The sequence below is a fragment of the Aspergillus nomiae genome (genome assembly GCF_001204775.2).
Source record: "Aspergillus nomiae NRRL 13137 chromosome Unknown contig00314, whole genome shotgun sequence".
In the NCBI taxonomy this organism is placed as follows: Eukaryota; Fungi; Ascomycota; class Eurotiomycetes; order Eurotiales; family Aspergillaceae; genus Aspergillus; species Aspergillus nomiae.
Genome location: NW_015378369.1, coordinates 1 through 15,921, shown reverse-complemented (window position 1 = coordinate 15,921; position 15,921 = coordinate 1). Strand labels below are relative to the sequence as shown.

Genomic DNA, 15,921 nt, shown 5'->3' with positions numbered 1-15,921 from the left:
GATTGTATTGCTGTTGATGTTTCTAATGCCAATTGAAGATAGAATGTATGCTTAGTGTCGGTTATACGGCTGACTTAACGGGGGGGTTTATACACGAGCATGTCGGAGACTTTCTAGCCCTAAGAATGTCTCCGAATAGGCTCCATCGTCGCCTTGGCTAAGCTTCGGAAATCTAGACTTCACGCGCCCCCTTTTTCCATATTTGAGATCCACTACACTTGGTTATTCTTTGACTCATATCCTGGCGACGTGATCGCATTTGAGAAAATTATTCAGCCATGTGGCGTCATCACCGTGGAGGGAAATTGGTCTGCGACGACGACTGGCTCGCTTTGTGGTGCTGTGCTGAGGACCCTTGGGACGAGTATTTAATACTATACGATCATATCCATCGGTATAATATGAGTCAGATTGTATAATTGTGGGCTTTGTAAGCTGCACAGTCTGGAATAGCTAACGTAATCGGCGGCCAGCCCTACCCCCCATATATAAAAGTTAAAATAGTCGAAACACCATGAAACCAGACTTCTATATAAGAATGAGTGGTTATAATACTTTGGAAAGTCCGTGACTTCATAACTCTGGATATCACAGCCAAAACACTGAGGGGTGTGCGCGTCTAGGCTCTGATTCGGCAGGCTGGGACTTTCTGTACAGTGAGTTCGATTGGATAGAGGTAGGATATATTCGGCCTAAGAGCGACATTGTAGATCTAACTTAGAGTACTCAGACTTTACCCTCTTCAAGAACTCCAGGATAATTGATAGGCTCTTGTTACCAGACTCTGAATAACAGGTAGGTTTTATGATAAGTTAATTTTATAAGGTCATCGACTCTTCCTGTACTTTCAAATCAGTGTTGAATATATATAGAGAGAGAGAGAGAGAGAGAAATGCATTATACCCGAATACAGCTCCCATCTAGGGGCTCTTCTCGGGTCGTCAACGGCCGTTTAGTATATACTAAGCAGCTCTCATTGACAGTTGTGTTATAAATGGGCTTTATATATATTGTGGATGTAATAAAGGGTCTGAAATAGCGGCGATTATTGTAGACTGCTTTTTCCCTTTTCCAGGTCTTATACTACCAATTATAAGGTTGATCTAATAGTTTAATTGTCTAAAGATAGACTACTAGGTAGAAAGGGTGCAGCTACTAGACGTGTCAATAAGTATTGTATTAGAAACGTGGGATTTAGTAGTGGAAATATGCGTTGGGAAGATATCCAGATAGATAGGCTTCTAGCGTATATTAGAAAGAGGTGATATTTCAAAATAGTGATTTCCAAGAGACGTGTGTTATAAGGTTGGTATCTAAAGGATCTAGGATAGGGTTGAATAGTAGCAGTATCTGTATTATAGAGTATAGACTATTCTATACTATGTAGGCATTTTAAAACCGAAGGATTTAGAGGCTCTATCCCGCGGCCGTAGATCACGTTGGTAGTATTCTAGGGAGCTGGCGCTAAGCCCCTTATATACCTTTCGCTAATATTCCAGTTAGAAGGTATGCCGGCGCGTTGACGCGTTTCCTAGAATAATAAAAATATAGTGATAGAGGCGATTTCATCTTATCTCTTTGAGTGGATGATCAAGCGTAGGGATGAGGGGGAATCGGTCGATTTAAGCGATTTCGTGTTGAATATATATATGTGCTATCTACTGGATCTAGGCTCTACCAAGTCTCGACTTCACGCCCACAAGATTGTATCATAGGTTCACCACATTGGCCACGACAGAACAAGGCAGAACTGATAATCGAAAGCAAATTCCTAACCCCCCCGCCTGAATGAGATATATTCCTTCTTGAGTGCAACAGACAAAGGGCCACGTTGTAGCAGACAATCCATATAGAGAGGCGCACTGGCGCTTTCGGCAATCCAAGAATATCCTTCCATCCTCTGCAACCTCGCATAAACGGACAGAGTGGCGCTCATAATGAAGCACATTGATTGGGTACGCTATACATTGTCGACGCCCAAGCCGGCAGATCGAGTGAGGTTGCGCATCCACGCGGTCAGCTGCCTCATCTCGTCCGTAGTCAGGTCTTGCGAGACACTTACGCTAAGTGCCGTGTAGCTTGTTCGGCGGAATACGGGTGGGCCAATGGTCCTGGGTCCATTGAGAGACAAGATAACTGAAGCAACTCCATCCAGCATAGCATGGGTAGGTTTGACCTGGTCCTCACACGACCTCAGGGTTTAGAAGATGTCGGCAAATTCTACGCTTTTGTGTCTGATGCGCTTTCTGCGATCGATTTTCCCTATGAGCTTGGCCGTCAATCTATTGTGTGGTGGGGGTCTTGCCGTGTGTTTGTGTCTGTACACTGGTCGCCGCTATCACTTTGACCACTCTGCGCGGGATAATTGGAGCCCGAGTTGCCATGTGCGCAACGCAACAATCCAAGATGAGCAGGATATCGAGATGATCCGAGTAAGGGGTCATCTCGGTGTCTTTGATATGCCTGAGCAGGCAGTTGTCTGCATTGAGGGTTTTCTTCGCTGCCCTGGGTTCAGCGAACGTGAAGCTTCTATTCTTCTTCATTCCATGGCCCGCATAATGTAGGATCATCAGGCTATGGTCGGTTTAAAACTTGGCGTTAGAATTCTCAACAAAGTAGAAAAGGGCTTGTTGGTATGTGATGATTTAGACTCACTGTGGGGGATGACATGCTCGATAGCTGGTGCCACGCCTAAATTCTTCAACATGTTCTGGAAACGCTCACAGTTTTGAACTGCATTGGTATCATCCAATTCCCATCGAATAGTGACCGAATATACATTTGTATAGTCGCGACTGCGCTGCGCCGCCGCCGCTGACAGAAACCGCGTACAAGCTTCCTAAGTAGAATAACAACCTTATCGAGTAAGTCTCTACTGGGCAGGAGGTCGATTTGATATAGATAAATATGCGGAGTCACCGAGTGGCCCTACCGCTCTCTCAGCGGTTAATTTCAGAATCAGGTAAAGAGAGTACTTGAAGATGGATGGTTGCTGGAGACGGAAGACTTGGGGATAAGACAAAAGAATTGAAGGCGGAAAGTCTGGAAGATTAATTCACAAAAATTAGTGAAGAATATTGCATTAGCGAGATATTACCACATATTTCTTTCCAAACAGTGAATCTGACTAAGGCTATTCCTATTGCCTATTCAAAACTCAGGTAACATGCATTTCAATCAGCCTGAGTCTTCAAATTGGATTTCCACCCATTATTGTCAAGGACCACCCAGATATTTCAATATTGAATCTCGATGCTAACTCTAACTGGGGTTGCAATAGCACATAGGCCTTTGTATACGGTATAGTGGCATGACAACGAACCATGCTCCACATCTCTAGCGAGGGGCAACTTGGCTTCGATGTCACTCACAATCTCGAATTCATGGAATATAAATCTTTGCTTTTGCATCTTGGTCTAGGTGAAGTAATCTTGCTTGAAGATTTCAATAGTGAGGCATTGGCCTACTCGGCACTGATACTAGCTGACTTGTGTTGACTTGTGCAGAAGACCATCGTACAGTACAGCCTACCCCCAGGACTCCTCATATAAAACAAGTCGGACCTTAATTTCGAACTGCACAATAATTCTGCGATTACGAACCGTTAGATCACGGATTCACCAAGAAGCGTTTCACCACGGCCCAAGGGACGTTTGCTATCTAATCCTATTCCATTATTTTAAAACCACATATAAGAACACCACCTTACTCGTATATTTATTTGAAGTGAAGACTTATAAGTGAGACTATAGAATGTTATGCTGCCACTTCCGATTTAGGGCAGTGCAAGCTGTGATGTCCTGCTCTGTATTATTGTCATCCCAGTCGGTATAATAATCAAGGATCATACTCATAGCCGAGGACAATATAGACAGGATCAGCCTACCCATAACCGGATTCCATCCAAGTTGCCAAATGGGTAGGGACGTCCCACTGGCCTGGATTAGCCAGAGAGCATGCGAGGAGTTCCTCACATGTTTGTCCATCCACATTTCTCGCCTTTCTATTGGCGCCTAATGCGGATAGTCTATCTATGGCCTCGACATGGCGGTTTCTAGCCGCCTTATGAAGAGGTGTTTCAAGAAGCAGAGTATCTCTAGGATCCAGCGGGACGCCCCAGGATTTGGCCAGCATCTCAATTCCCAAGATCCACCCTCCGGCAGCGGCCAAATGTAGTGGTGTGACATCCTCAATCATCAGGGACTGTGGATTCGCGCCACTTTTCAGAAGTAGCTCTACCATGTCGATCCTCTGTCTCTCCACCGCAAAGTGAAGAGCTGTTTTTGACTCCGGTTGCATGGTGGCGATATCAAGGAGAGCCCCGTGGCTCACGAGGAGCTCCAGAGTTCCCATTTGCTCATTAGTAACGGCTTCGTGTATTGGTGCCCAGCCCTGTTTTGGTAGAATCCACGTATTAGCAACGAGACCTGAACGAGGGATGGATCCCAAAAGACGAAGAGAGAGGATAAGACACCTACATGACAGTTTTGTGCATTGATATCTGCCTTCTTGGACAGTAATAACCTGGCCGTGTCCACATCGCCCCACCAGCATGACTCTTGGAACGCCGTACGCCCAGATGTTGTCCTCGAATTTGGATTTGCACCGTGTCGTAACAGCAGATCGGCAACATCTGTACGCCTTCTATTTGCGGCCCACCAGAGAGGAGTTGCTCCGCTATAAAAGAAAGGATCATGGCCATCACTACGGCCACTCAGGCTCCAGCCCTTTGCTGATACGCTAGCTCCCTCGTCAAGCAGCACCTTTGCAACATCGTATTTGCCCCACTCGGCCGCGTATGAGAGTGCCGTGCGGCCTTTTTGGTCCCTTGAATCTACCTGGATATACTGGAGAGCGGCTTTGAGAAGAAAGGTAGAGCCGCTTGACACAACGGTTTTTAACTCCTGGGCTGCGTCATGGTCAGAGCGTGCAGGGGTTGCTGTCGCTGTCGTCGTGGTTTCAGAGGTTTGCGACTGGTTGTCATCCAGCCTCAAGCCGACAACCGAGACAGCGTAATCATTCAGCACAGAACCAAGATCAGCGTTGAATTCGTAGCCTTCTTGAAGCACCCTCGTGCCGTTTGCTTGGGGGTGCAGTTTCAATGTGAGGAGGCTACTCAGAGTTAGCCAGCTAGTCATCTGACACAGTAGGGAAAGAAAAGAGAATAGGGTGCTTGTGCATATGGCATACAGTGTTATACTACCCATAGCATCACTAAAGGTCGACTTTGCTCTCTCGAGTTCAGCCAGCAAGCCAAAAATTTCCTTTCGTTTGAAATGCCATAGAACATACGTGCGGCTAAATCGCGGCCGTTGAATTTGAGGATCATCACTTTTTCCCACTGAATCTGGGCTCTGTGCTGAGCCAACCTTCTTAAGATATGGACTTGTCTTATCCTTGACGAGTCTGAGAGCAGACTGACAGTTTTTTATGGGGGCCGCGAGCGTCCACAGTGCGTTGCTAACCTCAGGGTCCTCCTCTACAACATTCCGCACTGCCTCGCTGCCTAAAGCCCCCTCTAAATTGAGAATCAGCGGTTTTAACGCATTGACATCATTACTGATGGCTGTGATTTCTCGAGGAGCATCTCGGATGGCAGAGCAGAAATTGTAGACCTCGAGTGCGGTTTGCCCAGCCATCTGGGCCAGCTGCAGGATTGCTGCAGCTGCACTGACCCCATCCATTATCAATGAATAGATCTACTAAATTTTGGGGAGGTGCAAAGTTATGCAGGGAGCTAGGGTGTGAAGTTATAGCTTAGTACACAAGCAAGTGAGGGGCTGAGCGTGGGGGCTGGAGATGTGGCTTAGCGGGACTGTATGTTGATCCTTGCACAGCCTCAATCCACGATGAACTCTAGGTAAATGCGACATGATGGCACTGTATTGATAATGCCAAAGAGCGTCCGCTCCAAAGGAAGGATCTATGCGGTTCCTTGCCAGGCTGCATTTGAATGATTGATAATACTACCCACGGAATCCAGTGCCATTCTTGTCGTTCTTCTATCGTCAATCTCTCTGCGATTAATCTGGATCTTGGTCTTATTTAGCCAAGCATTTGTTCTCGATATGATACCCTGAATGGGGAATCATAAGAAAGTCATGTCAATTCAAGGTGGAGATATGCGTGCAAGAAGCAACTCAAGGCTAGTATAGGCCTAGATTATGATGGGAATAACCCAACCCGGAGCTGGGTCGGGTGCGGGTCCTAGATTTTCAACCCGAACCCGACCCGCTATCTACTCTCTGGACCACCGACGATCAGACTCAACGCCTTCAGTAAGAAGATGATGCATACGGCCATACCCTCTTGATAAACAGAGAATTTCCTGGCTGCGTTACTTGGCTCACATGGCACTATAGTTTCCACCCAGTCAGGGTTGCCGGATCCGACATGGCTAGCCTCAAAGATTGGAGAAAATGCAATCTCGCCTTTTCAATGGAACAGGGATCATCTGGAGACTGCGTTACATCGCGCACAAATTGTATATGCGTGGTTCCCAGTCTAGCTTCATACACCCTTGTCAGTATTTAGGTACTGAACAACTTATAAGCCCCGCCTTCCACCCGGGTCGCCTTCGTCAACACCTTTTTATACTCGGTCTCCTCCTCTCTCATCTCCTCGAACCCTCTTTTCCTCTCTCTCTCCAAGACATGTTGTTGCCGCTAGCTCTGATGATACTGTCATGGCTAGTCAGTGTTGAAATCCAACTAAGCTCTGTCCAAGACTGACATAAACCGTTTAGAATCAGTACTCGTACACCATGCTGATCGGAACACTATCCATGATTGAAGGGCCACACGGCCAACCCTCAAATGCAATAAATGCGACGTATATAACGAGCTCTCTTCGCAACACAATCAACCACCTACGTACCCACGTCGGCAACTGGTTTTACCTCCGAGGGTTCGCCCTCGTCCTCATCCACGATATAGCCCGAGATACCATCCTCCCAGCTCTCCTACCAATCAATGACAACTCGCCGCTGCAACGAGACATTCGCTCCCTGGTTTCTGCGGCGGTTTTGGCAACTTTACAAGTTCTGTGGGTCCACATTGTCATCACCCGGCCATCGCCGAAGTCTCTTTACCAACGCCTTCCCAGCCTGAACTGCTCGCTCCGAGTGATTCCTATAGCCCTGCTTGAGTGTATATTGTGCAAGCTAGCAGTCCCGATCACGCTACTCGTTGAACTCCATCTGATAGAGGTTGTGGGAAAGGTAAACATTGACCAAAACCTGGATAATAGCCAGGCAGCAGCTCACGTCTATGCGCTCGCGGCTGTCGCTCCCACATTAATGAAATTTTGGCTTGCTCTTCCTGCTCGAGTTGTATTGGTTCGGATCGCAGCATCGACAGTACCAGATGATGATGAATTGATTGTTCCGCTTGATCCACGGCTCAAAGGTGGTGGTGCTCCACTGGGCATATTCGATGCATGGAGGAAAGACTCGTGGGCGCGTGCTTGTAAAATTCAGACCAAAGGCTTTATTGCAGGGGTTGCTATTTTCCTTTTAGGGCAACTGGTTCTTCCTGACTTCCGGAGTTATGTTCCTTTTCTGCCGATGTGGTTTAATAGTTGATCAATTTGATCGTTTGCGTGTGTCTAATTTTGTATAAGTGGAGAGGCATGGAGTTGACTTTGATCAGCTTGTTGCGATTTGTTGCAAACCGATGCTTGAATGAGTACGTTAAAGCCACCAACTTGGGCTAGAGGGGTCCACAGACATACAGTGGCATGTGTGAAGGGTTACTCCCCGAACCTAATGGAGAACGTTCAATTTTGAGTGGATGCCGAAGCTGATCGCGCAGCCCTATACGAGGTGCATCCTGAGTAGTGATGGAAGATGACGCAAAGCACCCAGTAATTTCTTCTTAGACTACAAGGTCCTGCTCTGTCCTACCAATTCATAACAGACTGGGGTCTGTACCCTGAATTGCGATCGGCATTGACCTACTCTGTTACCCAATCAATCTCCATGGAGCCTTTCGATATAACCTCAATGTCTTGCCCGATGATCCTGTTTCTCAACACTCACCGTCACATCGACCGTCCTCAGCACACCCTCCTTCCCCTGCAAATCTTGCGTCAAATGCCTTGTGCTCTCCGCCCCTTCACTAGAACTAGACTGCCTGTCCCCCTGATCTCCACCCGTTGAAACCTCCGTGATAACAACTCCATCCGTATCCCGCCCATCGAACATCGACCGCCCATTCTTCCTCAAACGACCGCGCGACCGAGGCCGTGACTGCGACTGACTGGCCCAAGAGGAAGACTGATTGATATACCCGCTTGCCTTGGTCTGCAGAAGTTCAAGGTCGATCCCATTGGGGATTTGCGTTGTGGTTAGGCCCGAGTGCAGGCCCGCGAAGATATGGTACAGGGTTGGGACGCAGGCGGCGATAACGGCTGTGAGCATCATTGCTTGGCCGGTTATTTCCCAGTTCACAATGTCCCCTATATAGATACTAGTCAGGCATCTTGCTTTTTTTTTCTGCTTTCTGCTCTTTTGTTTATGTGGTATTTGGAATGGGAATGGGGCGTCACGAACAGGACACGTCAGTGGAGTGGCTGAAGGAGGGGAGGAGGGCGAGGTGGGCAATTCCGAGGGTGACGACGCTGTGAGGATTGGTTAACAAGCTGTTTAAATATGTGGTAAAATGATGCAGTTCGTGATGGGTACCTTATGCGCGTGGAGAAGGAGGAGAGGATCTTCACTCGCTTGTGCCAGTCCATCTGGACGTTGTGCATCATTATGAAGGGCAGGACGACGATGATGGCCTCCGTGAGGGTGTTGAATACTGCGATCGGGTAGAATATGGCACCCTGGTGCAGTTTCAGCGGGCTTTGAAGCCAATCCTGGAGACGGTTTGGGTGTATACTGACCTCCCCAGCACATCGCTCAGGCGAGTACAACCACGGACCAGGCATCTCACATTGGAATGCTATACCGAACACCGCGAAGATTGACCAGCCTACGACAATACCAGCGGCAATAGCACAGCTGCGACGCAGGCTTTTACTCGGCGTTAACTTCCAAATCAGCAAAATGGTCGACATCTTGGAAAGCGACAAGGCGACGATCAGCAGAAGATGCGCAGCATAGGCGAACTTGCTCCAGGCCTGGATGTCGCCATCACTAAGCCGGTCTTGGTGTTTTCCCAGTCCATGATCAACCGCCTTCTGTAAGAGAACGACTTGGATGATTGCAAAAATCAAAGCCGCCCAAATGGGAGTATTGACCGCGGTCCGTCGCTGCTTGAAGTAGATCGCAGACCCGAACTTGGCGGCCACGAAGATGATGGCCACGATCAGGAGCGAGACAGAGGTCAAGGTGATGATAGCACCACGATTCTCACTGGACAGGACCTGGAAGGCGTCCTTTTGGTCGGCCATCGCCCCATGAGATAGTCTTCAAGTTTGAGACATACTCGGGGAGAATCGTGGCACCATATAATAAAAGCCGAATTTGTCCATCCCAGTCACTTCTAACTTTTGCTCTGTTAGGAATTTACGACGACTAGCCATTGGTATGGCACCACCCCATCTCGTCTGTGTAGGGAATCCAATATGCGAATTATTGACTTCATCGGCTAAATTAGAAATAATACGAGATTTTCCGACAATAACAATGTGCCCGTGGTCCAGAATCAATATAAAAGGGGAACCAAGCGCCACTAGAAAGGAACCGGCTCCACACTAAACAATGCCAGAGCCTAGCAGCCAACGAGACAAGTCCACGGACGGACCGTGCCATCCATCTCTGGGGGTTTTAGATTCAGCCCTAACTGCCACTAGCCACGCGAACGACAGGGGTGTGCGCCGAAGCGATATGACCGTTTTCACGCCGCGTACCAAGTCGCAGCCCGGTCTCACGACGATTCGTTTCGCTTTCATTATGCAATCAATATCCCTGTCTAGCCTGTAGAATGGAAATGAGAAGGCAAAGAAGGTCGGAAGTTATTTCTTGCCGTCTTCTGGGACTGGCCTATTCCTCGTCGACGTTTCTTTTCTCACCTTTTGTCTTTCTTTTTGTTCTGCCTATGTGAAAGAAGCTGCTCATTCATTCTTCGAAATGCAGGAAGAGATAGAAATGAAGAGTGAGGGCGCTGTGCGATCATGGCCAGTAGGAAGTTGGAATGGGGGCTATCAGAGCGCTACAATGCGCGAGAAGCAACAATTAGAGGTACAGTCGCACGGCCTAGTTGGTCTGCACAGCATCTAATAGTTTCACAGCGATATCTCAACTTTTTCTCCTCCGTTGCCTTTTCCGCCTGTCTACTTGCTACATGGGAATCTGCCGGTGGTAGTTTGCTCTCAGGCTTATACAACGGTGGCCCCGCAGCGATTGTCTATGGCATCATATTGAGCACCATCGGCAACCTGGCTATCGCATGCTCTCTGGCCGAGCTTGCTTCTCTGTATGTGCGTGAGCCCCTTCAAATGGGATGGCGCTGACTTCGAACCTGACAAGACACCCCACTGCCGGTGCTCAATATCACTGGAGTTACTTCCTCGCACCTCGCGGTCGTCGATTTATTAGTTTTTTCCAGGGTGAGCTTACAGTTGTATTCTTCTTTCTTTCGTTCAGACAATTGCTGATGGCTATCAGGCTGGGTGACCGTCTTCTCATGGTCTGCTCTCGTGTGCATCGCCCCATATTTCATCGGAACCCAAATCCAGGGAATGGTTGTGCTGGCGCATCCTGATTATGAGCTTGTCAGATGGCGCGGTACGCTGCTTATGTGGGCAGTTGCGATCATTCCGATCATTATCAATATCTTCGCGCGTCGTGTTCTGGGGGCTATTGAAGTCGCTGCGGGAATCATGCACGTTGTCTTCTTGCCCGTCACCATTGCAGTCTTCGTTATTCTCGCTCCGCGAAACCCAGACTCGTTTGTATGGAACACCTTTGTCGGCGGCCTGAGTGGCTGGAAGGATTCGGGGGTTGTATTCTCCATCGGTCTTCTTGGTGTCATTACTCCCCTAGCCGGTACGATCCTGCCTATTTTCTTCACTGCTTGGTCATACTGATAGTCTAGTATCAATGTAAACAGGCGTCGATGGTGTCATCCACATGGCCGAAGAAGTCAAAAACGCCAAAGTCGTCGTCCCCCGCTCCATGATCTATGGCACCCTGATCAATGGCACTCTTGCCTTCGCCTACCTCATCGCAGTCCTCTACTGCATGGGCGACTACACCGAAGCCGTCCTCAGCCCCACCGGCTACCCCATCATCACAATCGCCTACCAAGCCACCGGCTCAAAAGCCGCAACCTTCGTACTGATGGCGATGGGCATGCTGCCCGGCTGGATCGCCCTCTTCAACGGTCTCGCCTCCGTAACCCGCCTGACCTGGGCATTCGCGCGCGATAACGGCCTCCCCTTCTCCGACTTCTTCGCGCGCGTCGACCCAACCTACAAAATCCCCCTCCGCGCTCTCTTCCTCGTCGTCTCGTGCATCTTCGCCCTCTCCTTTATCCAAATCGGCTCCACGGCTGCATTCAATGCAATCCTCTCTCTCAGCACCCTGGGCCTCTACATTTCCTACCTGATCCCCCTCATCCTCCTCGTGTTCAAGCGCTTCGTCGCGCCCCAGGATATCCCACAGGGCACCTTTACGCTAGGCAAATGGGGTCTCCCCATGAACTTGCTTGCCATTCTCTTCGCTACATATTTTGTTATCTTTCTGCCGTTTCCGTCGACCCTGCCGGTTACAGCGGAGAATATGAATTATGCGGGGCCCGTCCTGGGCTTTGTTATGTTGTTTGCTTGTGGGGATTGGATTGTACGGGGCCGGCATAAGTGGGAAGGGCCGACTATGCGGCCGTATGCGAGGGACGAGTAGATTATAAAAGAGGAACAGTGGGAGTGGAGGGGGGTTCAGGTGGAAAAGTGAGTGGAAGGGTTGAGATACTATACTGTTTTTGTTACCGGCTTTTATTGCTAAGGGGGGGTAGTAGCTAGTCTACTGCTACATAATTAAATACTATACCATTGTTTTGTCTTTTGTCTTGGCAGGGTTAAATTCACTTGATAGTGGAACGGGTTTGTAAGACACTGTATGTGGAGATCTCCTAAGTACGGCTGAGTAGAACGGACGGGCAGCCCTGTTCTCCACAGCGTACGGTCGTATGTACGAGTTTTGCAGTCGTAGAGCACTACCTCGTAGACACAAGAAGTGAAGGGAAAAGTGTCGAGAGGGTTAGCTTGAATTGTTCAGTTGGCGACAGGGCATCTAGAGCAAAACAAACCTACTGGTAAAAGCGAGTCTCGTCAACTGCAATCGTATCCATCAGAATCGGCCAATGCGCATATATATATATAGCTTAGGGCTCCAGTTCTAACAGCTACGCACGTAAAAGCCCCATCCGACCTTCGCAGTAACCCGTGCGGATGACCAGTTTCGATAATATCGAACTTCTATAAAAGAATAAAGTGGTGCGAGCGAATAGACGACAGGCTTCATTGTATATGGAGGTTCAGTTTAGGTATTAACCATATATGAGTACCTTCGATAGCTTTATGACAATCCAATCACATCCACTATAAAGTGCCGCTGGTTGCAATAACAAGGTGCACTAAGGGAGGAGGCTGGATCTGTAGGTTCTTAACCTCCCTATTACTACTCTTTTCTGTGATCACAGTCTACAGAATACTATCTAGGCTCGTACAATCATTACATTGATTTTAATCGTATTCTAGGAATATTTTCTGACTCGGTATTGGATCTAGTTGAATATAGCAGCGGTTCACTAAACTATATTAAATCTATTTAGATTTTAGTAATTAATTTTTCAGATGAGATTAACAAAACTCCGCGGGGGTTCGGAACAGATATGGATTATTATATAAAAGCCTGCGCCGGAACTGGGTTTAGGACAGGTCCTAGATCTTGAACCCGAACCCGGCCCGATGCCACCTTTAAGTATATGATATCCTGAATACCTCTCAAGGTTGGTTGCCATGGTTGTGAAATTCGATTTCGTCGCTGCGAAAGAGTGCGTGACGGGGACTAGAAGGGCAGTTTTCTGCCACCTGTAATGCAACTCGGGGTTGAAATAGAGTGATAGATGTGGGTTGACCGAAGTATAAAGTTATCGCTGTCTTGGTCTGTGATAGGGCCCAAATGCCGGAGCGATTGGTGACTCCCCGTTGGGTAATATTATAACAGAACAAATAAGCCATGAGTAAGAAGGGATCAGGATAACGAGCTCATTCTCGAGGTCGAAGGGCGAGAGGAATCTAGTCATGATTTTCGTATGATTTACATCCATGATTTATGACTTTGCATGATCAAGCAAGACCGATATTCTAGGAACTCCGAGCGCGTGGAGCTTCGAATTGACTGGTTTAGTATGGGCTACATGAACAGCGTTCGACTATCTGGATAGCAGTCATCAAATCGGTCATGTGTAAGGAAATGGCTTTCCCTGATTAATGGCAAAGTACTCTAGCGCTGCTGATCCCGCTCCCTGGTGGCTAAGAGGTCCCTCAAAGCGAGCATACTGGCTGTTCTAGCAACCTTTGGCGTCACAGCCTCTGTCTGCCTTATGCCTCCATAAACACCCCCATTCTACTAAGATCCTCAGTCTTTTATAAAGCTCGATTGTTTAATTAACAGAAACCAGCCTATGTCAGTTATCTCCGGTGCGTCTATGTTAAAGCTACAGCAGTTGATTACCAAGACCAATGACGTCCTATGCTTTCTCTGATCGCCGGTCGGTCTTTCGTTTACTTTTAGTGTATCTCGTGGAGTTTGCTTTCCTGACTTTCTCAGGGGTCAAACTTGCGATGACCGCTGCTCTCAATTGCGCTAATTTTACATAGAAGGTGTTCCCCGCGTCGATCAGCGCTCTGCCGTGACCGCTGCCGAGGGGTTCGACGTGCAGTGGGCCCAGAGCCCCGAAAATATACGTACCGGTCTCTGTCTGATCATCATCTGCCTATACCCCACGCACAGAATGTCCACGAGAAGCTTAAGCTGCGCCTTCACATGGGCTTGTCCTAATTAAGCTTTCCGAGGTCTCTTTGGCTGATCTCTCCGCACTTTCCTTCCCGTGTTTGTAATAACCATGATTCTCAACCATACCAATCCAGCACTATCACCACAACCGTGACTATCCTAATCTGCGCTAGAGTAGCGCGGGTCTTATGTGCCTAGTGGAGCGAAGCCAAGCAAGCTTATAAGACTTTGTTGGATTTAGTGTTGTATATCTGCCAATAACAATGGCCTCCCGCGCAGATCGAACCCTGAAGCCAACATAATCACACGCCGTCCCCTCGGCCTTAGCGCACACTATGGCTGCTTCAGGAGAACAATGCGATTGTCAACATGGCAACCCCGAGGGTTCGCAAGCTACTGTTGGAATGCGCTTGGCCCTTCTGCGAGCGGGGGATGGGCCAATCCTCACAGGTATATGAATGGGTACAGTACTTCTATGGCAGTCCTTACCCGACCTCTGTTCTTTGTGTTCTGGGTTGATGAAGGCAACCGGTGAAATCAACATGAAGGGTTCATTTCTGCTGTTGCATGCCCTGGTGGCGGCCGTTGGGTCAATTCCAACGCGCTCTGACTATGTCCTCCACGAACGTCGCGATGCTATACCAAGCCACTGGACTGGCGAGAAGCGTCTGGACGGCCAGACCATGCTACCTATGCGAATTGGTCTGACCCAGTCGAACTTGGACCGGGGTCATGATCTTCTGATGGAAGTGTATGCTTCCATGCCCCCTATCCTGTCTAATGGTGCTAACGATCTAGGTCCACGCCCGGTTCCCATCGGTACGGCGACCACCTGACCGTTGACGACGTCCATGATCTATTCGCCCCCAGTCAAGACAGTGTAGACACCGTCCGCTCGTGGCTGGAGTCCGCAGGCATTGCCCCTGATCGTATCACCCAGTCGACAAACAAGCAATGGCTCCAGTTCGATGTGGGCGCCGACGAGGTCGAACAACTTCTCAAGACGGAGTTTTACCGTTACTCGCACGCCGGCACTGGTCGGTCCCATGTGGCTTGCCGGGAGTAAGTAGTCATGTTGGTCATGGAAAAGGCGCTCTCTAATTAATTAACAGATACCACGTCCCGGAAGGTGTGCAATCGCACATCGACTATATCACGCCCGGTGTCAAGCATCTGGAGATTCGAGAGGAGCGACCGGCTGAAAAACGTAGCGTTGACAAGCGGTCATTTGGCATTCTCCCACCAATCCTCCGACCATTGACCCTGCCTTTGGAGGAGTTACTAGGCCAGCTGCTGTTCTTGTGTGATGTCGCTGTCACGCCTGCTTGCATTCAGGGTAAGTCCACATCCACCCCAACCTCCGTGATGACTCGCGCTGACGGACCAGCCATGTACAACGTAACCGACGGCGACAAGGCAACCAAGGGTAATGAGCTCGGTATCTTCGAGGATCTAGGTGATGTCTACAGCCAGGATGACCTGGACCTCTTTTTCTCGACTCTCGCCCAGTATGCCCCTCTCCATGTCCCCTTTCCCTACACTCACTCTAATACCCTCCCAGTAAGATCCCCACCGGCACACACCCAATCCTCAACGCCATCGACGGCGCCCAAGCACCAGCCGACACCACCAACGCCGGCACAGAATCAGACCTCGACTTCGAGATCTCGTACCCACTGATCTGGCCCCAGAACTCCATCCTCTTCCAAACCGACGACCCCGTCTACCAAAACAACTACACCTTCAACGGGTTCCTCAACAACTTCCTCGACGCTATCGACGGATCCTACTGCAGCGAGACCTCCCCACTCGACCCACCCTACCCCAACCCAGCCGACGGCGGCTACAAATCCCCGCGCCAATGCGGCGTCTACAAGCCCACAAACGTCATCTCGATCTCCTACGGCGGCGCCGAATCCGACCTCCCGATCGCCTACCAGCGCCGCCAATGCCAA

General features: G+C 49.0%; 5 protein-coding genes across 5 annotated transcripts; 3 read left to right on the top strand and 2 right to left on the bottom strand.

Annotated features, from left to right (window-relative positions):
• Positions 1-3,882: 3,882 nt before the first annotated feature.
• ANOM_009253 (ankyrin repeat domain-containing protein) lies at positions 3,883-5,684 on the bottom strand (the record flags this gene model as incomplete). Its single annotated transcript, XM_015554509.1, has 3 exons — positions 3,883-4,392; positions 4,479-5,112; positions 5,191-5,684. The coding sequence occupies 3 exons, from the start codon at positions 5,682-5,684 to the stop codon at positions 3,883-3,885; spliced, it is 1,638 nt and encodes a 545-aa protein (XP_015403731.1).
• Positions 5,685-6,763: 1,079 nt separating this feature from the next.
• ANOM_009252 (uncharacterized protein) lies at positions 6,764-7,582 on the top strand (the record flags this gene model as incomplete). Its single annotated transcript, XM_015554508.1, has 1 exon — positions 6,764-7,582. The coding sequence occupies one exon, from the start codon at positions 6,764-6,766 to the stop codon at positions 7,580-7,582; it is 819 nt and encodes a 272-aa protein (XP_015403725.1).
• Positions 7,583-7,999: 417 nt separating this feature from the next.
• Positions 8,000-9,396, bottom strand: ANOM_009251 (uncharacterized protein; the record flags this gene model as incomplete). Its single annotated transcript, XM_015554507.1, has 3 exons — positions 8,000-8,457; positions 8,552-8,619; positions 8,684-9,396. The coding sequence occupies 3 exons, from the start codon at positions 9,394-9,396 to the stop codon at positions 8,000-8,002; spliced, it is 1,239 nt and encodes a 412-aa protein (XP_015403729.1).
• A 679-nt stretch (positions 9,397-10,075) lies between these two features.
• ANOM_009250 (amino acid permease) lies at positions 10,076-11,848 on the top strand (the record flags this gene model as incomplete). Its single annotated transcript, XM_015554506.1, has 5 exons — positions 10,076-10,186; positions 10,237-10,421; positions 10,475-10,554; positions 10,613-10,993; positions 11,058-11,848. 5 exons carry the CDS (start codon positions 10,076-10,078, stop codon positions 11,846-11,848), a joined length of 1,548 nt encoding a protein of 515 aa, XP_015403730.1.
• Positions 11,849-14,508: 2,660 nt separating this feature from the next.
• ANOM_009249 (putative alkaline serine protease AorO) lies at positions 14,509-15,921 on the top strand (the record flags this gene model as incomplete). The annotated part of the gene is made up of 4 exons (XM_015554505.1): positions 14,509-14,717; positions 14,765-15,028; positions 15,079-15,474; positions 15,528-15,921. Coding segments are annotated over 4 exons (1,263 nt in total), but the record flags the coding sequence as incomplete, so codon positions are not given.